Below are 24,017 nucleotides of genomic sequence, written 5' to 3' on the forward strand. Positions count from 1 at the left end.
CCTGAGCCGGAGGAGGCAGCAGCAGGGCTCTTTGGATCTGCCCGGGCCTCATGATGGTCGTTAGACCTTCTCGTGTCTTTCTGCTGCACCAGTGGTGCATCACCCTCCAGAGCCACGCGGTCCTCAGGTGGCCCCAGCGGTCGCGCAGTGCCTCCCGGTCCTTGCTTGCCTCGAGTAAGAGCTTGCAGGGGCTGGGCCAGAGCCACCCTGTCCAGCCAGGCCGCCAGCAGGATCCCTTCCATTCCCAGAAGGCAAAGCAAAAATACTCTTCCTAATATTTGTTACAGCCGTTGCTAATTTTTAGAGGCAGTTTAATACAAATTTCAGGTAGGCGTTTCATTAGTGTATCTATTGGTGGACCCCAACTCTGAAATCAGGAGGCGTGTGCTCTGCTGGCACTCCGCTCTGGGATGTGGGCACGCCGCGGCCTCGTTACTCATCTCTCCTGAATCAGGAGGGGAGGCGTGCTTGCCTGCCACAGGGAAGGGGCGCCCTTCTCTGTGACAGGCAAGTCAACAGACATCTGACGAGACTGACACTGTCACACTGGGCCGTGTCCGTGCCTCCTGGGAAGCTGACGGGCGACTTTTCATGTTGCTCTTTCACATGTGACAGTTCTCTCCACCCTGCAGGCGCAGACTGGCAGTGACATTTTGGCAAATCGGAATGGCCTGTTTCCTAGATGCTTTAATGTGTTACATTTGTGGGGTGTGGATAGGGTTTTGCCACACCAGGTTTGCTGTCCTTCTTCCGTGTCTCTGGGCCAGTTGCTTAGGTGCTCTAGGCCCATATCCTTATCTAACGTCTCTATGCTTCTGTACTCCTGGTGTTAGCAGAGCAGCGCTGAGCTGCAGGAGAGCGTGTGCTGTTAGCGCTTTGATGGACTGACTTCTCAGCGAGGTGACGGCTGGTCCAGTGGCACATGCTGTTGCCCCGAGGAGCCCTGTGCTATCTCCTGACAGCTGCCCGGTGACAGTGTTACTGTCACTTGTTAACAGGGGGAGGTCCCCGGTGTGGTCACTAACGTGACACATCTGGTCCTGCTGACGACATTGCCGAGCGCTGGGAACCATCGGCCACGCCGCCGACGTGACGTGCCTGCTGAGCTGCTGGAAGAGATGCAGTTAAAGGCTTTAGGATGTAGTTGGCACTGGGTAGTTGTTGAGATGTTAGAAGCTCGACCTGGTAAATCGTGGAGTTGGGTAGATATTTTGGAAAAATTATTGCATTTTAATGTTGCATGACTTTCTACCTTTTTGGGCTTACTAAAAACGGGACTCATGGCTGAATCAGCAGCATGCTTGGGGTGAAGTTTTGCGTGATTTTTTTAAAAAAATTAAACGTGATAACGTCAGGGCTCCAATCAGTGATGGCCTCACTGACCTTGCAGATGCACTGTGAACAAGCGTGTCGGGCGTTTATTTCCTGTGTGTGTGCTGTCAGCGGCTTCGAGTAGCTTTTAAACTGAGTGTCAGGATGGTCACTTCAAGTGAGTAGTGGGGGTGGCAGTCCTGAAGGTGAGAGAGTGAGGTTGGCCTCAAACAAGAGCCGAGGGCAGGTGAGATGTTAGACATCCTGTCCTTACCTTTGTCGTTTGGCGCTGGAAGGTCCTGTTAAGTGTTGTCTGCTGTCGGGTGGACTGTCTTGCTAGCTGTTGAGCTAACTAACATGATAGTATTATTGAACAAATTTCATTTTGTCTTCTCTTTTCCACGCTAATAATCAAACTTAGAACGGAAGCAGCTAGCTTTGACTTGACGTAACTCCTAGGATCGCGTTATTTGCTTGCCCGTCTTTAAATCCCTGACAGTAACCGAGGGCGGCCTGTGCTTCCTTCCTGGGTCTGCGGCCCAGATCCTCAGCTGAGACTTAACTCCCCGTCGTCGCCGCCGGGGACTGGCGGAGACGTGAGTTTGGGGGCAGGGGTGTGAGGCAGCTTCTGGAGCCCGCTCCTTTCTCCTGAAACCATTGCTTTTTAGACCTTTGTTAGGAAAGACCGAGAGGGAGAGAGGGCCGAGCTGACTCGTGTCCCTGCACACCTTGGTGCTGGCCTCCTTGCGGGAATCGTGAGGGGGATGCTCCAGTGCTGAGTTGAGTGGGGCTTTCTGCCCGAGACATGTGGTCGTGGGCCCTGGGTGCGGGGTCTAGGGTGTTGTCCGCTGGTGGGCCAGGCAGACCTGGCTGTCGAGACTTGGGGCTGCCAGGCTCCCGAGGACACACGTCCTCCTGGCCTGGCCTGTCTCAGACCCTTTAGTGAGGGTGCCCATGGGTGCAGAGCACAGCCCGGACAGGGTGAGAAACCCACTGGGTTTCCCTGCGCTGCCTCAGGTGGGATCACCCTCCATCTTTCACGGATGGAGTTCTCTCAGTTCGTTCATGTAAAGTCCCTGAAATGTTTCTTTTGAATAAGCCTTTAAATGCCAATTGAAAGTTTTGATATTTATATCAACAAAATGTGCTCGTGTTACTCTGTGGTGCTAAACCGTACCGTGGAATTTCATCCACCACAGAGTGTTCATTTCATTATATACTTTCAGAGGAAACAAGAAACTGGATTTTAAGTGGCCAGAAATATATTTTAGTGTCATGCTGCTCTAACAGCAGAATGAGAAGTGTGGTTAAGCTTAATTGTAACTCTAGTTTGTTTCTCTTTTGTCCACTAGACTTCATGAGGAAATAATTGACTTTTATAACTTCATGTCCCCTTGTCCTGAAGAAGCAGCCATGAGAAGAGAGGTGGTGAAAAGGATCGAAACTGTGGTTAAAGATCTTTGGCCGACGGCTGATGTGGGTATACCCTTTGCACTTCTGTGTCGCTACAAGTTCATGTCAGCACCCTGTGGCCGCCTGTGTCTGTGGATCAGTGCAGACGTGGCCGAGGCCATGCTTCCAGGTTCCAGGGGGTCCTGAGATGGGTGGCCGCCCTTACCGAGGAGCTGGTTAGAGACACACGCGCCCTGCCCCTGCCCAGTCAGAAACCCTGGGCCTGCCCAGGTGGGATCTCTGCCGAACTTGGGTGGTTCTGACACCTTCAAGTGTGAGGACCATCGGCCCGAGGGAATTCCTTTTTGGAACAGTGTGGTTATTCTTCCTGGTTTAAGTTTACCTTAAGATGAGAAGTTTTACCTCTTCCCTGCGTCACGCATCCTAGCGTGTGTTCCGTTTTGTGAAACTACACACTACTTTTCCAGAGAGCGAACGCGTGTACGTTGAGATGCGGTCCGTGGGCACTTGGAGTGCGGGGCCAGCGGGAGACGGCCCTCTGGCCGGCCCCGGGCTTCCCCTCCAGGGCACAGTGACACAGGGCACTTCCGGCTTTGCACTTCGGTGCCCTGGGACAGAGCCCTGCCCTGTGCCTTCCACGGGCTTGAGCCGTGGGGCTCTCAGCAGGCCCTGGCTTTGGGGGCTGTGGGCGAGGCCAGGAATTGTTACGCCTGTTAGTGCTGAGTTGTTGAAGATTCCTTTCTGGGGCTGGCGTTTACCTTACAGACCGAGAGGAGTTTGTTTGACCGCTGGGCCCTCGCAGCTTTGCTGTGTGAGAAGGGGCAGGGCAGGGCCGTCCGCGTGGCCGCGTCTGAGACGCTCCCTCTCTGTTGCAGGTGCAGATATTTGGCAGCTTCAGCACGGGCCTCTATCTTCCCACCAGGTGAGGCCCAGCTGCACCGCCGCGCGGAGGACCAGGGTTGGGTCTGCATAGCCGGGTGGGTGTCTGCACGCGTGTTAAGGCTAAAGTAGGTTCCTTGCATTCAAAGCTAAGGCTAGAGACGCGAGCGAAAGGAAGAGACGGTGGAGCACGGAGGGGAGATTGCAGGAAATAAAAATTTAATGACCGTTATGGTAACTGACTGCTTTGCATTCTTCCTCTTGCACTTAATGTGGTGGGATGCAGAGCGCTGGCTCCTAGGAGCGGGGGGAAGTGAGAGCCGTGGGAGCAAGCGCGGTAGAAGACGGTCTGAGACTTTTGGATTTGTTTTTGAAAAGTTCATCTTATGTTTTAATGAAGATTCAAGCAAACTTCTACTTGAACAGTATTTTGTAAGGATTTTTATTGGATAGAAAAACGTCAAAGAAGTTTGCATTCTAAAGCCGTTCTCCAGTGTACCCTCGTCAAGGACACTTCAGTATCTTAGTTTTATGTGCATCGTTTTATTAAAAGCTTATATTCTCCCAAGCCACTGTTAACGCTTGGAGGCTAAAGAGGCCACAGTCTCAGGATTTGGGTTGGCGTCGGCAGGGCCAGCGGGGAGCTGGACAGATTCGAGGTGTCCCGGAGCCCGGGCCAGTGCAGCCGTGAGGGCCTCGGTTGCCTCGGGGTGCGGGAGACTCGGTCAGCGTTTGCTTTCTGCCTCTGTTACGAGTGGCTCGTCAGCTGCGCTCTCTCACCGAGCGGGAGGGGCTTCCCGGCACGCCGTCTGCCTCTCGGAGGACCTGCAGGCCTGTGCCGGGGCGCGGGTCTGCCGGCCGTGTGTGTCGCTGTGTGGGGAGGCGAGCAGGGCTCACACTCGCTTTTCTCCCACCCAGCGACATCGACTTAGTGGTCTTTGGAAAATGGGAGCGCCCTCCGCTGCAGCTGTTGGAGCAGGCCCTGCGGAAACACAGCGTGGCCGAGCCGGGCTCCATCAAGGTCCTCGACAAGGCGACGGTAAGCGCGGGTTCTGGGCCCCGGGCCGGTGCAGGGGCTCTGCGCGCCTGCAGGCAGCCTGCGTCCCGTGGGGTTAGCTCATGTGGCCAGCGGTTTCTGGCTGCGTGTTTGAAGACTTCCCTACTTGTAGTGTAAACGCGCTTGTATTTTTTTGTGGTTAGGAGTTGAAGCTGAGTATGTTTAGACACCATCTGAAGTACAAGTTGTGAGAGCACCAAACTGTTCCTGCTCTAAAATGCATGATGGGGTCGTCTCTTGTGAGGCCGCGTAAAGAAAAGATATTAATACCCGAAACGAGACAGATTCAGAGGCTGCCTTTTGTGGAGAATGTGGCAGAATGATTAGACTGTGGCATTTATCACGTAGAAAAGGATTACCATTTGCCAAGTTATACTTCAGAGAGAGAAGCTTGCCTGTTCCTTTCATCGTTCCAAAATTGTACACACGTGAAAACTGTGCTTCTCTCGGGAGAAGATGGAAGATGAGGCGGCTTTGGAAGCGCGGGCCCAGGTTCACCCTGGTCCAGGGCCGCCGACAGCTCAGGAGCTCCGTGTTACCTGCCTGTGGTGTGCGGGTTGTCAGAGTCTCGGCTCTGCCCTTCTGTGGCTCTGCCGTTTGTCCCGTCGTGTTGGCCCCTCGAGAGTGCACGGTGGGTGGCCGGTGGTCTCTGACCAGGTGTCCTTGTTTAGGTGTAGAGCAGCTGAGGAGGCTCAGCCTGAATGTCTTGGGTTCCAGAACTTTCTGGAGGACAGACCATGTGCTGAATAGATGCTGCAGGAGCTGCATGGTCAGGTGGCCTCATTGCTGTCACACACCTCCTCAGCTGCTGGAGGCCCGTTGTAGGCCTCCACGAGTGTCAGCTGTTGCCAGGCAGCCCTCTCTGCCGGGCAGCCTCACCGGCATCTCATCACGGGCCCTGAGCCCAGCGTGAGAGCTGTGTTTAAGGTGGAAACTGGTCTATTTTGAACAACCACCACAAAATAAGTATTGCAGTGTTACTACTAATCTCCAGAATCTGGGGCTTCAACACATGAGTGAGGGTGGGAGGGGGGGGAGAGAGAGAGAGCGGGTGAGAGAGAGGGAGAGAGTGGGAGAGAGAGAATGAGGGAGAGAGAGAGGGAGAGAGAGAGCGAGAGAGAGAGAGATAGAGAGAGAGAGAGGGAGAGAGATAGGGAGAGAGAGAGAGAGAGAGAGAGAGAGAGGGAGGGAGAGAGAGAGAGAGAGGGAGAGAGATAGGGAGAGGGAGAGGGAGAGAGAGAGGGAGGGAGGGGGAGGGAGGGAGGGAGAGAGAGAGGGGGAGAGAGAGAGAGAGAGAGAGAGAGAGAGAGTGTGTGTGTGTGTGTGTGTGTGTGTGTGTGTGTGTGTGTGTGTAAGGCAGGCGGGTGCCAGGAGTGATTTGGGGAGAAAAGCCTGTGCGTATAGAAGGCTTCATAGCTGTGTCCAGAGGTGCCGGGGAAGATGCTGGCTCCTGAGGAGCTTACCACATCCGGGAGGTGTGGGCCCTTGACCACAGGCTCCTTCTGAAGCAGTTTTGATCAGTTCTTTGGGAAAGTGTTTTGTTTCCTCTGCCTCCTTGGACCTCGCCCTGCCTGGTGGTGGAGGTGATCTCCAGGAGAGACTGTCACCACCTGCTGGCCTGTCCCTCTCACACGTGTCCTGGGCAGTTTGCCCCCAGGTGTATATATGTTTTAGAGCCCAGAGCAGGTGTGCACTGAAGAGCGTGTTCCTCTGTTGACTTCCAGACATTTTAAGCCTTTCGTGAGACCCCGATTGTTTTGGCGGAGGGAACGTCCTTTTTTGTTCCTTAGAGGCGCCTTTTTTCTGGAAGAACAGTTTTGTGTGGGGCAGGTGTGGTCTGAGTGGTTGCTTGGGCAGCTTTTATGAGGCCGGTTTTGGGTGCCTTTTGGTGATGATTCTTGTTACTGAGAGCATTTAGAGAATAGCCTTTTACTTGATTTTCAGGGGAAAAAAATGTTTTTAAGTTAAATTGTCTTAAAGAATGAAAACCCACAATAGAGTTGTTTGGAAAAACAATATCAGTACAAAATATAATTTAAAAAACAGCTTTGAAGTTACTTTGAATGCTTTCAGAAATTCTAGCAAATGTGATTTGGGGACCAAAAGCTCTGCCCATCCCCAGGCCCTCATGGGGGGACAGGGCCTTAGCTGGCTTCCCCTCGCGGTAGGCAGGCTTGGGGAGCACAGGTCCTGCAGAGAGCCCGTGGTTGATGCTCAGTCACCAGCGAGGCGCCGGGTCAGGCCAGCAGGGCCGGGCAGAGATGAGCGCTAGCTGTTGTCGGATGAGGGGGCGGCCTTGGGGGCTCATGGGGTTGATGCTGGGAAAGTCCCTTTTCTTCTCATCTTTACAATCTGGGGTTCATGATCTCTAAGCCCCTTCTGTGTATAAGGAGAAAAACCCTCTGTACAACTTGGGAAACATCTGATGCCTGACCGTGGAAAACGTTGCCTATTAAAGCACAATTTTCTGTTTTCTAAAGCACAATTAACTCCTTGCAGGTGCCGATAATAAAACTCACAGACCAGGAGACGGAAGTTAAAGTCGACATCAGCTTTAACATGGAGACTGGGGTCCGGGCAGCAGAGTTCATCAAGAATTACATGAAGGTGCTGTCTCAGCAAGTTAGCACAGTAAAATCCAGGGGGTGATAATCTTTAATGACAAAGACTGTAGCAGTTGAATTTATCCTACAGTACTATTTCTAGAGACACTTCGAAACTACAGAGCTGTTTTACAGATTTGCCTTCCTTGGCTAACCATTTCATACACTCGAGCATTATTTTAGAGCACTTTGTTGAAATATTCTTTCTAGTTATTACAAAATGACCATCCCTGTAGCTCAGCGTGCCTGATTGCAAGTTGAGTACATCATAGTGGAGTGTATGTAAATTTGCTTACTTTGGGTGGTCTTAGTGCCTAAGGGTGGGACGCATTCACTGGACTCTGACCAGGTGTGTGGTGCAGTTAAATGGAGAGTCCTTCCCTCCTGTTGCCATGGAGGTGGCGAGGCGACCCCAGCCCCATCATCTGGACCCTGCCTCTGCCCACAGTTTCAGGACCACGTGCTCCCCTTCCCTCTGCACCATCCCGCTTGCCTGAAGGGTCATTTCTACCCCAGCAGAGCAGGAAAAGCAGCAGGAGCTTCCACATCCCTCCACCCACTTCTCAGCCCTTCTGCCCTCCACCCTTCGCCCTGCGTTTGGCGATGCTGCCTTCTGCTGGCCTCCTGCTGCCCCCCTTGCCCCTCTCACGGGTGCTTCTGAGTGCTGGCGTTTGCGCACTGCCGCACACCCACCCGCAGAGCCCTGCGCTGGGCGCCGGCGAGCGGGGAGACACTGGGAGGAGAGGCTCATTCTCTCCCCAGCCCCACTGGGCTTGGGGTCTCCATGCAGGCTCCCCACCTCACCCCTGCTGAGCCATAACCTGGTGGGGGGGCCAGCGTGGCCCTGACGAGCCCCTCACATAATTCATTCTCAGGCCCCTACGGTGTGAGGATGATTGGCCTCGAGCCTTCCGAGGGGCAAGAGGATGGAGGGAGCTTCCTGTCTGCCATGTGGAATTTGCTGTGTGAGAAGTCTTCAAAGCTACAGAGTCTAACCAGATGATGTTTTTCTTCTGGAATTTGCAGAAATATTCATTGCTGCCGTACTTGATTTTAGTACTGAAACAGTTCCTCCTGCAGAGGGACCTGAATGAAGTTTTTACAGGTGGAATTAGCTCGTACAGCCTAATTTTAATGGCCATCAGCTTTCTGCAGGTGAGTGTGCTTTCTCGCGAGAACCCCTGACCCTGAGGCTTCCGTGGGAGTGCCCTTCCTTGACGCTCTTACCGGCTGCTTCATGGGTCCCAGCTCCTCGCTGTCCCTTCGGTATTCTGTTTGGTGTGGTAGAAATTGACTTCTAGTCTTCATCATAAAACTCTGTTTTGATCAATACTATTTCCTTTGCTCCTTCGTAGCTTATTTTTGTATCCAATTTAACTGTTGGAGGGAGGGCTTATCTCGTTCTGTCAGTCGGGTGTATATTGATCTAACCTGGAAGAAACACTCTTTATATTTAGAAAAATTTCATGTCTTGAGGGACAGTGAAACACTATTTTTCTCCGTTCTTGACTATGATTTATACTGCAAAATTTGTCTCAGAAAAATAGTTGGCTACCACAGAAGGTAAAAAAATACTGAAGAGGGCTTTCTTTTCTGAGTGATGAAAAGTCAGTATTTTGTCTTTAATTATCTGTTGTGCTTATTTTGTTGAGTACCATGGAAAAATCAATCAAGAGAGAACCTTCCTAAGTATTAAATGCTGTGATAAACTATACTTATACTACTTTTTAGACATATATTCTCTAAGTTAACGGAGACATGAATTGCCCCGTTTAAATTTACTGGAATGAAGGACTGCGCCTGTGTTCTAGCTGCACAGCACCGTCCTCCGTATTTATCAGCAGGTTTGCCTTTGTGGTTTTATGTCCAGAATTTGGTCATTTTTCTCAGTGTCATTAGTACAGCTGACGGTAGGATTGCTGGTCACAGCGCCTTTCACCATGTTGATTTCCTTGGCATGTTTTTGCAGAGGTGCTGTAAGAACAGTGAAAATGGAGTTCCGCGCCCATTTTCTTACCGTTCTAATGACACTGCCTTGGCCTCCCCTTTCACCTCGGAGATGCTGCCCTTGTAGCCGTTCTTCCCGAGTTTTTGGACATTATTTTTTTTTTTTTTACAGTACGCGGGCCTCTCACTGTCGTGGCCTCTCCCATTCCGGAGCACAGGCTCCGGATGCGCAGGCTTAGCGGCCGTGGCTCACGGGCCCAGCCGCTCCGCGGCATGTGGGATCTTCCCGGACCGGGGCACGAACCCGTGTCCCCTGCATCGGCAGGCGGACTCTCAACCACTGCGCCACCAGGGAAGCCCCGGACATTATTTTGAACAGAGCACGACGTTGTGCGCTTAATTTATCTCCTCCTGTTTTCCTGATTGAAACTCTTCCAGTAGCCTTGTAACGGACCACTGCCCACTTCTGTGGTGCTGGGCTCCCCGTCTGAAGTGACCATGGAGGCCGCACCTGGCCGGGGCGGGGTTGCCGCTATCCCCTGCCCATCCCTCGGTGCCTTGCCCGCCCTGCCTCAAAGCCGTGACTGCTGTAGCGTCTGTGTTCATTTCACGGCTTATTGAGATCAGGAGGCCCAGCCTTGCCCCGGGTGGGCTCTCAGCTGGATGATTTTTGACTAAGGCCAGGAAAATAAGGAAGGGAGAAGGTAAGGCAAAAGTAAGAATGCAGCATTGTGCCTTTGTAAGGTCTTCCGAACCCTGAAAACATCTGCAGGCTTTAGAAACCGTATTTCCTTAAGGAGCCCTGTGCTATAAACATTTTCAGCCCTTGTGCTTCTGCTGGGACTCGGACTTCTACGTCCTTTCGAACTTGACCGTCCTTTCTTGATTGCTGCTGTCCAGTGTGACTTGCTGTGTGAGGGCAGTGCTGTCTGCTCGGTCCAGCAGCATGGCCATGTGTGCTTACGGGGCGCTGGCAGTGTGGCTATAGCAGACCAGCACACTGAATGTTTAGTTTGTTTGTTTTAATCCGTTTAAATATAAACACTCACGTACGGCTCGTGGCCGTCACAGTGGGCAGCGCAGGTCCCTGTTGCTCACATTCGTGAGCCTCTTAAATTAGTGACGCTTGGGTGGGGTCAGTAGACAGGGACTTGGAGCTTCAGAATAAATCCATCACCTGCTTCAAGAAAGCGTGGTGTGGAGCCGAGGCTGACGCGCACCCGTATGCCCGGGCAGGGAAGGATGCGGTGCTGATGCGGTGCTGACTACCACACACAGTTAACATTAACCGGTTCACGTTGCCCTGTGGTACTGTTCAGTCTCACACTGCCCCCTGTTGGCTGTATTTCAGAACAGTGGAATTGAGATTAGAATCCGTGAAAGCACCTCCACCATCTGGGTGACTCTAAATTGTGCAGAACATGGTCCACTTATTTATCAGTGTTGGGGAATTTGCGGTTCATCAGATGTCTGTGTAGGAGGTAGCTATATGGGTTACAGATTTCAGAGAATTAAAGTATAATATAAAAAATCAGAGGAGAAACTTTTATTTCTTTTGAGCACTCTTGATTGGCAAAAGATATCCAGGCTCTGTTGGTGCCTCCTGGCTGCCTCTGCGAGTGTCCTCACGGTGCTGGTGCGCAAGGGAGGGCCACCGACTGTGCGCGCCCTTGGCAGGCTAGCCGAGGCCGCCTCGCGCAGCTGTCCCTAGAGAGTGACCAGAATCCGAACAAACCGTGGATGCCTTGCTTTTACAGTTGCATCCAAGAATTGATGCCCGGAGAGCTGATGAAAACCTTGGAATGCTTCTTGTAGAATTTTTTGAACTCTACGGAAGAAATTTTAATTACTTGAAAACTGGTATTAGAATAAAAGAAGGAGGTGCCTATATCGCCAAAGAGGAGATCATGAAAGCCATGACCAGCGGGTACAGGCCGTCGATGCTGTGCATTGAGGACCCCCTGCTGCCTGGTAAGGACCCTCGCCTTGCACCCGCCCCAGCATGGAGGCGTCGCGCGCCAGCCGGGTGTGGAGGGGCATCCACAGGCCCCCGCCCGCCCCCCACACACACACTGAGCCGAGGGCATGTGATCTGATGTAGGTTCCTGCTGTACTGACAGAGTCAATGGTGGCACGTTCAGAATTCATTCTTAATGCTTCTCATTAACGTACTGTAAAGTTGCAACTTTGTTTACTTTCTGTAATCAGAAGAACATAGAAAGTGAGAATTAAGAAAAAAAATTTATTTTTTCTGAATAGAAAAGTGTTACGTATCCATCATAAACCATCTGCTTCCCGGAAGTTTGCCACATAGAAAAGTGAAGTATGCCATAATCCCCTCCCTTTTGCTGTGTTTTTCTCCAGTTTTCCATACGTGGATATTAACATTGATTGTTGCCTCCTTATTAATTGAATGGCGTCACATAATACCAACAGACTGCAGCTTGTCATTTATTTAAACAATGCACGCGAGACGCTTTTCCTCTGTGCATGGGGAGTGTTCGTTGTAAGGGCTTCCTCCTTGCAGACCCCGAGGCAGGTTAGGATACTTTACACCCACACCTTTGGTGACCGTCTTTTAAATCTTTGCCGATCTGATGAGACCGTGCAGTACACGTTGTCACGTACCTTATAGTTTTTTAATGATGAGTGAGGTTGAACACATGGTTACTATCAATTGTGCAAAATGTTTATTGAGCATTTATTAGGTGACACAGTGTACTTACTGTTGGTGATAAAGTCAGTGACAGACAAGTGACAGGAAGGGTGGTGGAGATTGTTAGCTCCAGGTCCACTGCCCTTTGTGTTACTTTTTGTGTGAGCTCATGTGCTTTGTCCATCTGTCTGCTGGCCTGTCCTCACTGACTTTGTAAGGTCCTCTGTGCGTCAGGGAAGCCTTTCTTTGTTGACATGCTGTACTTTTGTCTCTTGTGTCTGTATTTGGTTTTTTTTTTTTTTTTTTTTTTTTTTTTTTTGGCGGTATGCGGGCCTTTCACTGTTGTGGCCTCTCCCGTTGCGGAGCACAGGCTCTGGCTCACAGGCCCAGCCGCTCCGCGGCATGTGGGATCTTCCCGGACCGGGGCACGAACCCGCGTCCCCTGCATCGGCAGGCGGACTCTCACCACTGCGCCACCAGGGAAGCCCCTGTATTTGGTATTTTTTATTGTTTTGCTCCTGTATATGTTTTCCAACATCCTCAAATTTATGATTTCTGTTTTGTTTTGTGGCTTCTGGGGTATGAAATTTATTTCTTAAAAATCTTTTGAAAGACTCTCCTCTGTGATCTGTAAGCGCTGTAGTCTGCACAGGTGCTTATCCCTCAGCCCAGCAGGACAGGTTTCTCTCACCGGTTTGTCTGTTTGGATCAGTTAAATGGCAGGCAATTCCTTGGTCTTCAGTGTTTGCTGAAATATAACTGAAACATGAAAACCCACACAGTTACTGGGTTACATTATTATTAAACCTGGAAAGGAGACAATTCCAGTACTTAAGGATATATCTCCTAAAAAACACCCTCACCTGAATTGTGAAGAGCGAGTTACGTGTAAAAATTAAACTTGGAAACCCTGCCATTCTTAACAAAAGTCGGCTCCTTGCCTGTGGCTCTTGCTGACTTCAGTGGCGGCTTCGTCTTTATTTGCCATCCACCCAAGAGTTCGGCCTGGCACCTTCTGTCCTCGAGGGTTTGCTTCTTCAGGCCCCCTCGGTGCTGACAGGTGCGGGGCTCAGGCTGACCTGTCCTCTCGGGCAGGCCCTGGCCGTCTGGTTAAGGTTGTGCCTTGGCTCCATTGCACTTCCTGCCATCGGGGGGTGACCCTAGTGTTTGAGGAGCTGTCACTCCGTCTCCATGAATGACGGCTCCTTTAACGGACATGGATCCTGATCTGATGGTGAGAGGGGCCCTCGGGCTGCAACGCCCCCAGCTGCCCACGGCGGTGGGCGCTGTGCACTTCCTGGCACCCGATCCAGCTGTGCTGGGGGGTCTGGAGGGTGTTTCAGGGCTGGGAGCCTGTGTGGGAAAGGCTCACGCGAGAGGACCACGCGGCTGGGTAGCAGCTCCCACGGCAACCTTTCTGTTTCAGGGAACGACGTGGGCCGGAGCTCCTACGGGGCCATGCAAGTGAAGCAGGTGTTCGACTACGCCTACATCGTTCTCAGCCACGCCGTGTCGCCGCTCGCCAGGTCCTATCCCAACAGAGATTCCGAAAGGTAGCCCTGTCCTGGGTGCCGCAGCCTCTGCAGCACCGGCGCCCTGGCCTCTGTCGTTTGTTGACGGGTGTGCCACCCTATCTTGGGAGAACTGGGAAATACTGGTAAAGGAAGGCCTTTCAGGAGTTCAGGATGGTCATCGTGCTCAAGGGTGGAAAATTTTTTATTTAGGGAGTTAACATTTTCTCAGGTGTTAGTTTTGGGGAGCTCATTTCTGGCTTTTAAAGCTGTGGCACGTGGTGCTTTTTCTCAGGCCGTCTTCAAAATGTGGGTGCTTAGCTCCGAGGGACACGTCTGCCCCCCGCCCCGGCCCCTTCCTGTACACTTGTCCCCCATTCCCCGTTTTGAGTGTGCACTCTCGTGGTGTATGCATTGATTGGCGATGAGCAATATTTCTTTCTGAGCCCAGATGCTGCTGCTGTGGTGGAGGTGGAGGGACTTGGGCAGGGGGGAGAGGGGAGTTGAGAGGAAGGCTGAGGTGATGGTCACCAGTGGTCACCGCAGCAGGACCGCCACCTCCATCCTCGGCAGGTGATGGAGACAGTGGCCTCTGAGGCCTGGCCCCAGCAGTGGTGGCACAGGGCTCTGCGGCCTCAGTCCACTCAGCGTTTGCAGGCAGAGCTTTGGGCCCGTGCTGGGCTCTCGCTGTCTCGCCCGAGTGCTGGGAAACGGGACCCCTGTGGTCACTGGGGCTGGGGAGGGCGGGCTTCCCTACTCGGCCCCGGGCTTCAGCGGTCTTTTGTAGATAGACGTAGGTCCAAGGATTTCTGCCTAAGAGCACCCATTTTTTTCTGTCCTGTGATTGCAAAGTATGTTTGGGCTCAAACCCCGGAAGTCATACAGATTTGTAAAATTATTTCAGCTCTTTGCCCGCCTTTCGCTTAGTGAGGTTCTGTGTTAAAATGTAAAGTAGCTGCTGGGAAGGACTGTTGACTGCCCGTGTCCTCCTGCTGCAGCACCTTAGGAAGGATCATCAAGGTGACCCAGGAGGTGATCGACTACCGGGCGTGGATCAAGGAGAAGTGGGGCGGCCGGGCCCACGCGCCGCCAGACGCCGGTGAGAGGCCAGCCCAGGGCCGTTGCTGCGCCGCCTGACCCGTCGGTGCAGCAGTGTCTCTTTGTCCCTTGGTGGTAAACTGTTCACTCCAGGGGCACCTCGCTTTCTGTGAGAGTTTCATTTAAAACTGCTAAGGTTAGGCCAGTGCTGTACAGTAGAAATAACGTGTGTGCCACACGTGCAGTTCTAAAGCTCCTAGTAACTGCATTGCCAGCGTGGAAAGAAGCAGGTGAAATTAATTTTGATAATATATTTTATTCAACTTCTAGTGTTCAGAATATTAACATTTGCACAGGTAGTCAATATACAGAGTTACTGAGATTTTTTTTTCGGTACTGTGTCCTTGAAATCCAGTGTGTTTTTATACCTAGAGCACATCGTGATCAGGGTTTGTGCAATTTCCAGATGAAACTGTACATCCACGTTGTTCCAGGCCTATTTAAATGTTCTCCAGTAACTGAAGTGTAATTTTAAAAATTAATCGAAACGAAGTAAATTAGAAATGCGGTTTGTCAGGCCCCTGAGCAGCGTTTAAGGCGCGGCGGGGCCCTCGGGCTGAGGTGCGTGACAGCTCTGTCTTCCCTCCACAGACGACAGGATTAAGACCACCGAGCGGACGGGCACGTGCGAGGGGGAGCAGCCTCCGCGCCGGGACCCCGAGTCGCCCTGCGGCCCACGCCTGGCCCTGTCCCTGCCCAGCCCCCAGCTCCTGTCCTCCGGCTCGTCTGCCTCCTCTGTGTCCTCGCTCTCCGGAAGCGACATTGTGAGTGTTTCTGCTGGGTGTGTGTGTGTGTGTGTGTGTGTGTGGAAAACACCCGCAGCAGTGAGTTTAAACTCTGCCCCCCTCGCTTTATCGCTTGCTCTGTGTGCCTGAGGCCGCCCCGCGTGTGCGCCCAGCGGTCCCCGCTGTGCCTAGAGCCTCAGGTGGCGGGCACGTGGCCCTCGGGAGCGGTGGGCCCGCGCAGCGCGGCTGCCGTGGATCGTGTCTCACCCACTTACTGGGAGATGAGACCTTGCAGTCTGGGCGTCCCTTCTGCATCTCCTTTACGTTCTTCTTCGCTTACATTCTTCTGCCCAGGTCTTAGGACTCGGGGGAGACCTGGGCAGACTGGGGCGGCCCACATCCCAGGACCCTGGGGGCTCACCCTTGGCCGCTCCCGTCGATGTTAGGGGCACGGGCCTCGGGTGCAGCCATCCTCTTGTCACCCCCAGGATTCGGACACGCCCCCCTGCCCGACGCCCAGCGTGCGCCAGTTCAGCCTCCAGGTGCCTGCCCCTCTGCCGGCCAGCCTGCCTGCCGCCCTGCCGGTGCCGAGCGGCAGACCTCAGTCGGCCACGCCCAGGACGCTGGTCATGGCAACTAACACCCAGGTACGTGGCTGGTGACAGCCCCGGGACCAGCTTCCAGCTGCTGCCTGCGCTGTAGGACTGGCTGGTACGGTAGAACTTACAGAAGCAACTTTAGAAGTCTCTGGAAGTTCCGCTTCTGTCTTGTCGGAAATTCTCATCTTCTGTGGGTGGATAGGATGTAATCGTTGTTCAAGGGACGTCCGTGCAGTTGAGGCCCGCCAGGCCCTGTGTTTGCAGCGAGGGGACTCTTGGTTCCCGGGCACCGAGGTGGCTTTTCTGCAAGCGTGAGGCCACCTCCCTGGGGCCATGCTGAGAGAGGGACTCCGCTGCCGTCCCTGGGCAGAGACGGACACTGTCCTTGCTCTCCCCTAGATTCTCAGTGTTTACACTCTTACTAAGTTTTGATATAAACTTTGACTTCTCCACGTTATCCATTAGGCAGTATTTATAGGTTTTTTTTCTATTTGAATATGTCCTCTTTTAAAAAATTTAGACAAAATTAGAGCGTAAAAGTTAATTTTAAATATTTTAAATTTGTACCTACTTCCCCAATATACATCAATTACACGTATATAAAGCCCGTCCCGTTAATTGACTTCTAAAGTAGAACCCGTTTCCACAGTGTGGGGCATAATCTGAGCGTAAAGCAACGCGGATGCGTGCGAACGTATTGCCGGGTTCCTCTGCGTTGCTTGGCTCTCCATCCAGGCAGGGCGTTCTCGGGACACGCCTCAGGCCGCGGGGACTGAGGGCAGCGGGCCCAGGATGCGTGGAGGCGGCCGTCAGCATAGCACCCCCAGAAACCTTCAGTTGCTGCGTAAGCGTGAAATGAAGAGGCAGGTGCCTGCGCTGTGAAAGTAAACTGCCACAAATGAGGAACTTGGCTCTAACCTTTCCTTGGGCTTAGCTCCCTCGAGAGCTGCATGCCGATCCGTGCTGCCCGTGCTCTCCCTCCAGGATGCTGGGGACGTCGGGGGGATGGTCAGGGCCACATGCTGTGCCGGGTCCCATCTGTCACCCGCACGGACAGTGAGTGAGGCAGAAGCTAAGGTCATTCAAGTTTTAAGACGAGGCTCAAAGCCCACTTTCTTATTGTATTCCCAAACTTCAAACATTACTTCCAGTGGGGTAACTAAGGGAAATCCCACTTGAAAACCTCACGTGTACAGTCTCCCCTGCCCACTTGGGGTGCAGTGGGGACTTAGAGCTGGGGCCGCAGAGCCCCCACGGAGGAGAGGCCGCGGGTGTGCTCAGGCCCTGGGGTGGGGGGGGAGGAGGTGTGAGGAAGGGGCACTGTGTGTGCCCTGCAGCCCCTGAGCGCACCCCTGAGGCCCCAGCTCCTGCTGCAGCCGCTGCCCCGGTGGCCACAGTCACGCTCCAGAGGTCTTTGGGGCAAATGCATCCACTTCTAAGACGAGAGCAGTGAGGTTGTTGAAAGTGAGTGGAGGGGCTCCCACCAGCACCTCTGCCCCGTGACGGGCCAGTGATGCAAAGACGGAAGCGTTGGGGACTCTGACGAGAGCGGGGAGGGTGTCCACCCCGTCTGTGGGCCTTCGCTCGGGCCAGCCTCACGCCTGTCATCTGCCTTGCTGAGGGCTCTTTCTGGAGACCAGGGGTACAGGTATTTTGATGACTGTAATGTTTTTGAGTTGTTTGGTCTTCAGTGAATATTAAAACCTCACAACTTGGGTGACTGGACATACTTCACATCGTCGTTGCTGTTTCAGAGTATAGAATGTGTCCGATTCAAAATAAGATGTTGTAGTCGGGCACAAGCTAAGGGGCCTGTTTGCAAATGGCACCCTCGTTGGCGCCCATGGTAAGGACGGGCTGGTTTAGCCTGTGTTGCGTTGGTGTCTCATGGACGTCTCTGCTCATTCTCTCCCAGACCAGGTTTACTATACCTCCACCAACGCTCGGGGTGGCCCCCGTGCCCTGTAGACCAGCTGGCATCGAAGGAGCTCCAGTGCTGAAAGCTGTCCACCACGTGTCTTCCCCGGCTGTCCCATCTGCGCCGCCCAACGCGCTCTCCAGCCCTCACCTGTATCACAAGGTATGAGTCCTGTCTGCCCGGGTCCTGGGTTCCCACCAAGCAGGTTTGTGATAGCCCGGTGCTTAATGCTTTCTCCACCAGAGAGGGAATTCCACAGAGATTCTTTTTTTTGTTTTCTTCTCTGATCATTCAGCTTCATGTTTGCTTTCCCTTGTAACAAACAAAACTTTACAAGTGTTAAGAAATTATTTTAAAATTTCGTATAGTTTAATTCATCATGCATCTCTTTTTTCCATTGAATTTGTTAGCATAAAAATTACGTTTGAAGCGAAGGATATTTTGATTTCCCATTTTTCTGTTAATTTACACACTAAAAGAACTTTGGTTTTCAAGAAGCAGATGATGAAACCAGGAACGATCACGCCGTGAGCAGTGTTGTCTTCCCACAGTTTCCCTCCCTCCCTGTTCTTTGCCGTGGGTGCCCTGGGCAGAGGGCCTGGCAGGGCCTGCGTGCGATTGGTTTTCTAGTGACCGGGGTGGGGTGGTCCCTGTGAATGCATTTGTCCATTGCCCTGTGGCTGCTCTAAGTCCAGATCCCACACATTAGAAACTTGGTATCAGGAAGACAGGTCGTTGTTAAGGTGCCAGGATGTTGGAAAGAGCCATGACCGTGTCCAGGCGTGGGGGTCGGGGTGCGAGGCCCGAAGGCCAACGCGCCCAGGCTGACGGCGCTTGTCCACCTCCGCGCTAGTCAGCGCTCTCTGTTGCTTGTCTAATCACATTTGCCAGTAAGTTTTGATCCCTGAGGGTTGGCTCTTTGGACCTATGTCACTGAGTCCTGCTGATCTTTTTCATTTAGAGTTAAATAATAGAACGTTCCTTCCTGGATTTATCCATCCTGTCGCTACCTGGCTTGCTACGCTGATCTGTTAGAAATACTCAGGATGAAATTACAACTTTGCAGAGGGCAAAAGTGCTCTTCCTTAATAATAGCATTTTGGCTTTCCTTCGTAACCCCCTTCTGCTGGTTTTGCTCTGAAACCTTCCTGAGACCAGCCATGTCTTCCCTGGTCTGCTGTGCGTGGGGCTTGGCGGCCTGGGAGCAGCCTGCACACACCCCACTGACATGGAACCCGCTCGTGTGTTTCCAGAATGTCACGGTCGAAGTCTGGGGGAGAAAGTGAGAGGGACCCTCTTATCTCTGTGGACACGTAGAAGCAGCTAGAAGTGAGGTTCCAGACGTATTTGGATATGAACACGTGTGGTTTGAAACAGGCCCACAGTTCTCGTGTTGCCAGAGCTCTGGGGTAGGGGTGGTTCTCCGTGTCTGGAGGTAGCAACAGGAGTCCCTGTGAGGCGTGAGCGGAGGCTCGCTGTCAGTCCCGTCGCGTCTGGGGTCACGTGCACACGCGCAGCGGGCCACCGTGCGCAGCCTGCAGCCCTGCCCGCGGGCCCGCCACCCTTCAGACCCCCCAGCGGGGTCGTGTCTCCTCGCTCGGGCTCCCAGCCCACGGAGGCGGCGGGTCTCCACGTGGGCCCTGTCCAGGATGGCCTCCAACCCTGTGTCCCTCTTGGTCCCCTCAGCAGCACAGCGGCATGAAACTGTCCATGAAGGGCTCCCACAGCCACGGCCAAGGCGGCAGCTACAGTGCGGTGGGCAGCGGAGGGGTGCGGCCTCCCGTGGGCAACCGGGGGCACCACCAGTATAACCGCGCCGGCTGGAGGAGGAGGAAACACACACACACGAGGGACAGCCTGCCCGTCAGTCTCAGCAGATAATACTCCTGGTGGCGCCACCCGGCCCACACCTCCCAGACTGGAGCCGGGTGGCCTCGGCGCCCCCGGGACCTGAGACCAGCACCCAGCACGCCAGCCGGGCCCCCGGCGCCCTCGGCTGCTCGCTCTGCATGTTCCTTGTGCGGTGGCCACGTCCGTCATGAAGAACGGCTCCCGTGCTCGTCTGTGGAGCCTCACTGGACGTGGACGCTGCCTTCTGCCTTCCCAGGAGTCTCCCTTCAGTGCTGGACCAGGAGCTGCGGGGACGGACGGGGCCTTGGCCTTTCTCGGTACCGTGTCTGTCCTTTGCGTTGGTACTTCATTCCACGTTGTCAGAGCAACGGAGATCGAACCCCGTTATTTGTTGGGAGGTCATCCTTGTTTTACTGCCCTCACATTTTGTTTCAAATTTCAGAACTGTTTTTCTATGTAAATATTGGAAATTTATGATTTGTGCAATAACTCAGATATTTTTTATTTAATTTCATATTTTCACATAAGTTATATTTAAGGGAGAAGGGAATTTTTTTAAACGAGCTTAGATCCTTTCCCGAGTTGCATTTTCTAAGTTGGGTTCATCCTGTCGGCTGGTTGTCTGATGAGCGTTGTTACGAACACTGCGAACGAGGGGCTTGGGGTTTATTTTTATGTTCCTTCTTTTGGTCAGACGTGAGGCCTCTCAGTTCGTGGTGAAGGAGCTGAGTCTCCCCCTCACTCGCCCCCCCAGCGGGTTTCCGAAGGGGTTTGGCTCCGAAGCCTTCTGACCAGCTGCCCGCCGGCTCTGCCGTCCGGCCTGTCTGTTGTCTTGCTCTGACCGTGGAGTTTTAATGTTTTGGGTTTGGTTCTTTTAAACTAGACAACAGACCCAGCATTTAGAGTGCCAGAGTGTATAACTTTCTATGGGGAGGAAAGGTTGTCACATGATGAAATCTTAAGCAAATGTGAACTTTGAAACGCCTCAGTTTTAGTAACATAGCCTGTAAATGATGGGTCTGGTGAACAGCGTCACGGACAATGGTACCCAGTTTTAGGAATGTGGAGAAAGGAATTATGTTGATTCCATTGTGGAATCTGTAGCAGTATGCATTCGTTCTGTTAAGAGCAAATATAGGAGAAGCACTTGAGCTGCTCAGTGCGCTGTGGAGGGGTTTTTAACACATCACAGGAGAGCACAGCCCAGTGTCGGGCCCCGGAGCGGCTGGCGCCCGGCTTGAGAAGCATACAGGTATACTATGCAAGTGTATTCTGCCATGACAGCCACTGTCTTTGTTACCCATTTTTGAACACTAATATACCCATCCTGCCTCACCCTGAGTTTTTGGAGCACCACAGGTGTCCTGGGAGTTAGGTGCCTCTTCTAGGTCATCCGACTCCCATTTTTAAAATGGGAGTCCTGGCCCTGCTGACGCTACAGGTGGGATGGTCTTTGAAGTCCACTAGCAGAGAAGGTTGGGACGAGAAGCTTACTGCCGTGACCCCAGTGACATGCAGAAGCGGGGCGTCCTCAAGTGGGGTCTGAGTGTAGAGAGCTTCACTGCATCTGCGGGCCCCCTGGAAGCAGGACTGGCCCCCGTGCGTTGAGAGTGGCCAGCCGCGCCTGCAGGGCTCCCTGGGAGGCTCCCAGAGCCGAGCAGCACACTTTGTCTGCAGTTCTTGATGATCGGAGGTTATCAAAAGTATTTAAAGATATTTAAATCATGAACCTATTGATAAAGAAATATTTATAAAAACTGATCCGTAGGCCTGTACTAATCTCTACGCGTTAGCAATATTGACTGTAACCCTCCTCCAAGGAAACGCTGCGGGGGACCGCGGGGTACCGTGGGAGCGCCCTCGGGTGTGCCTCGGGACCCTCAGTCCCTGACCCGGGCGCCAGGCTCCAGCCCCGTCACGGTGAACCAATGAATTGGCCCGGCTGCCTGTGGCCACACGCCGCGGGCCTGACAACAGGATATCATGTTTCGATTTTTTGTGTGTGTGGACAACAATGTGGAAGCTAAAATTGACATATTTTTATGTAAAGTTTTTCTATTCTTTGATTTTTAATAAACTTTGGAAACCAGGAGGTGTCGTGTTTGAGTGTGTCTTTCCTTGCGGGGTTTATGTTATGTTATGGCTCCTGCAGCTTATGTTCTTGACCTCCCTAAGTTCGGAGGGCGGGCCGTCGTGTTACCACTGGTTCGGTGAACTCAGAGCCTGGTGAGGTTGCAGGCTGAGCGCAGGAGAACCAGACCCGCCACAGGCTAGGCTGGCAGGGTGCCCCAAAGCCACTTAAACACTGCTCTTTGTGCGCCGTGTGACACCGTACTGACTTCCCGACCACTCCTCTGTTTCTTCCACGGCTCTCTGAGGTCAACGTTGTTATCGCTTCAAAATAACGCATTTTAAACCACCGAACATCACGGTGCGGCTTAATGTAGCTGATGATTAGGATTTATAAGGAAACGTATAACATTTCTTACCAGCGAGTGACTGAGCCGCTTGTCCCGGGCTGTAAGGCCCGCGAGTGGGGTGCTCCGGGACCTGGTTGGTAGAGCCTGGCGTGCCGTAAGGCTGGTGTCACGGGTCCAGTGCTCCTTCGGGTCCTTCCACCTTCCGAGGGTGCCCTGGGCAGGTGCTGTCTGGAGATGCCAGGCCTGCTCCTCAGGCACCCACGTTCCAGTGAGGTCGCAGGAGACCTCCGAGAGCAGCCGACGCCACGTGGCCTCAGCAGGGCAGGATGCCGTGGCTGGAGGTGAAGAGTGACGGGTGTGTTTTTCTTAACAGGACCGCCTGGGGTGGCCTGGAGCCCAGGGCCTGAGTGGCGCCAGGGAGCTGGGTGCATCAGGGGCACAGCAGGAGGCCTGATGGCCGAGGCGGGGTGCAGGAGCTAGATAGGAGGGCGGTGGGCTGGGCGAGCTCCTGGAGGCCGCGAGGGGAGGTGGGAGGCTCTCTGTGCCACTGGCCACCTCTGGAGGATGGTGCTGGGATGGTCTAGGCGAGAGAGGACGGCTGCTCGGGGCACTGGACGGGCTGCAGTGCGGGTTTAGGATCCGGGGTCGGCCTGGAGGTGGAGCTGGTAAGGCCGCCTGGTGGACGGGGTGATGGGCGGGGGGCGGGGGTCGCCCTTGGCCGCCTCGGGGTTTCTGCCCACAGCTCTCCGCAGGAGCTCAGATGGTGTGACCGCAGATACTTGAGGCCTCCCCGAGGAGCAGGGGCTGAACAGGCCAGTTGCACCGGGAGCCTGGAACCCGGGGGCGTGGAGACTGCGGTTACCTGAAGTGTAAGCAGGGCCTCGGGGAGCTCAGAGGGGAGGCGGTACCTGTGCTGTCCCGGCGGGGCCCTGCGTCCTCCCGGGACTTGGCGAGCCAGCGTCGGCTGTCGTGAGGGTCCCACTGCAGCTCGGCCTCAGTGTGACCCTCTGCCCGTCCAGCACGTCGTCTCAGGGCCCATCAGCGCTGACTCCCAGGCTTCCAGATAAACCCCTCGCGGCCACGTCTCCAGGACTTCCCTTTTCATTTATTTGTTTGTTTGTTTGTTTGAGATTCGTGGCTTGTGGGATCTTAGTTCCCTGAGCAGGGATTGAACCTGGGCCCTCGGCAGTGAAAGAGTGGAGCCCTAACCACTGGACCACCAGGGAATTCCCTCCAGGATTTCCTCTTCAAGTTGCTGCAGGGTTTCTCGTGCGCTGTCTTATCCCCGTTCGAGGTGCCTGGCACGTGGGCCCCAGACAGCCTGTGTGCACGGTGGCGGTGACATTGGTAATCCAGACACACGTACACGTTTTTGCTTCAGTCACCTTATGATGATTTTTTAAACATATTCTTTATTTTTCTAGTGAAGTATAGTTGACTTGCGATATTAGTTTCAGGTGTGCAGCATAGTATTTCAGTATTTTTGTAGCTTATCCTCCATTTAAAGTTATTAGGAAATACTGGCTACATTCACCCCCTGTGATGATTTGATGAAACTTTGAGGAGGGTGTGATGTTTATCATTACACTTCAGAACTTGCAAAGCTCTTGCCAATCTTTAGGCGACTTAGATGACCAGAGCAAGCTGATTACAGTGGATAGTGGCTACCATGAAGCACAGAACCCCAAACACCCCACCCTTGGGGCTACTTCCCATTGGTTAAGAGCGACTCAAGAATAGGTTTCATTACTGTGTTTCCTTGGCTGCGTGCGGGCAGGGCGGTTCCCCGGCAGTTGATGAGGAAGGCACCCTGGCCACACCGGCTGGTGTCATTCGCTGTCAGTCTCCCAGCATCACAGGGTCCTGGAGAAGGACCAATTCGTGATTCACAGGCCCCAGAGTGGGCAAGATGGATAAACCCGGTGTTCGTTAGTGGGGTTTTCAGAAGGTAGGGTGAGTTCTGCTTTCATTGGAGCCGCGTGCCAGCCCGGAGCGCCTCAAGGTCTCCCGTGATCCCCCGAGAGACTGC

The 24,017-nt window shown here is 53.4% G+C and overlaps 1 protein-coding gene across 2 annotated transcripts in view; it reads left to right on the forward strand.

Annotated features, from left to right (window-relative positions):
* The window catches only part of TENT4A (terminal nucleotidyltransferase 4A), a 45,510-nt gene extending 23,850 nt beyond the window's left edge, over positions 1–21,660 (forward strand). Inside the window, exons 2-13 of one of the 2 annotated variants that reach the window (XM_033852755.2) lie at positions 2,664–2,787; positions 3,600–3,646; positions 4,522–4,642; positions 7,160–7,267; positions 8,290–8,418; positions 10,968–11,181; positions 13,293–13,419; positions 14,376–14,476; positions 15,067–15,239; positions 15,689–15,847; positions 17,715–17,879; positions 19,407–21,660. In XM_033852755.2, coding sequence (XP_033708646.1) covers positions 2,664–2,787; positions 3,600–3,646; positions 4,522–4,642; positions 7,160–7,267; positions 8,290–8,418; positions 10,968–11,181; positions 13,293–13,419; positions 14,376–14,476; positions 15,067–15,239; positions 15,689–15,847; positions 17,715–17,879; positions 19,407–19,598 — 1,660 coding nt within the window. In that variant the 3' untranslated portion in view covers positions 19,599–21,660. Of the gene's footprint in view, positions 1–2,663; positions 2,788–3,599; positions 3,647–4,521; positions 4,643–7,159; positions 7,268–8,289; positions 8,419–10,967; positions 11,182–13,292; positions 13,420–14,375; positions 14,477–15,066; positions 15,240–15,688; positions 15,848–17,714; positions 17,880–19,403 lie in introns of both variants that reach the window. The other variant, XM_033852754.2, reaches the window with a different exon arrangement.
* Positions 21,661–24,017: the final 2,357 nt, after the last annotated feature.

The sequence above is a fragment of the Tursiops truncatus genome, chromosome 3 (assembly GCF_011762595.2).
Source record: "Tursiops truncatus isolate mTurTru1 chromosome 3, mTurTru1.mat.Y, whole genome shotgun sequence".
NCBI lineage: Eukaryota > Metazoa > Chordata > Mammalia > Artiodactyla > Delphinidae > Tursiops > Tursiops truncatus.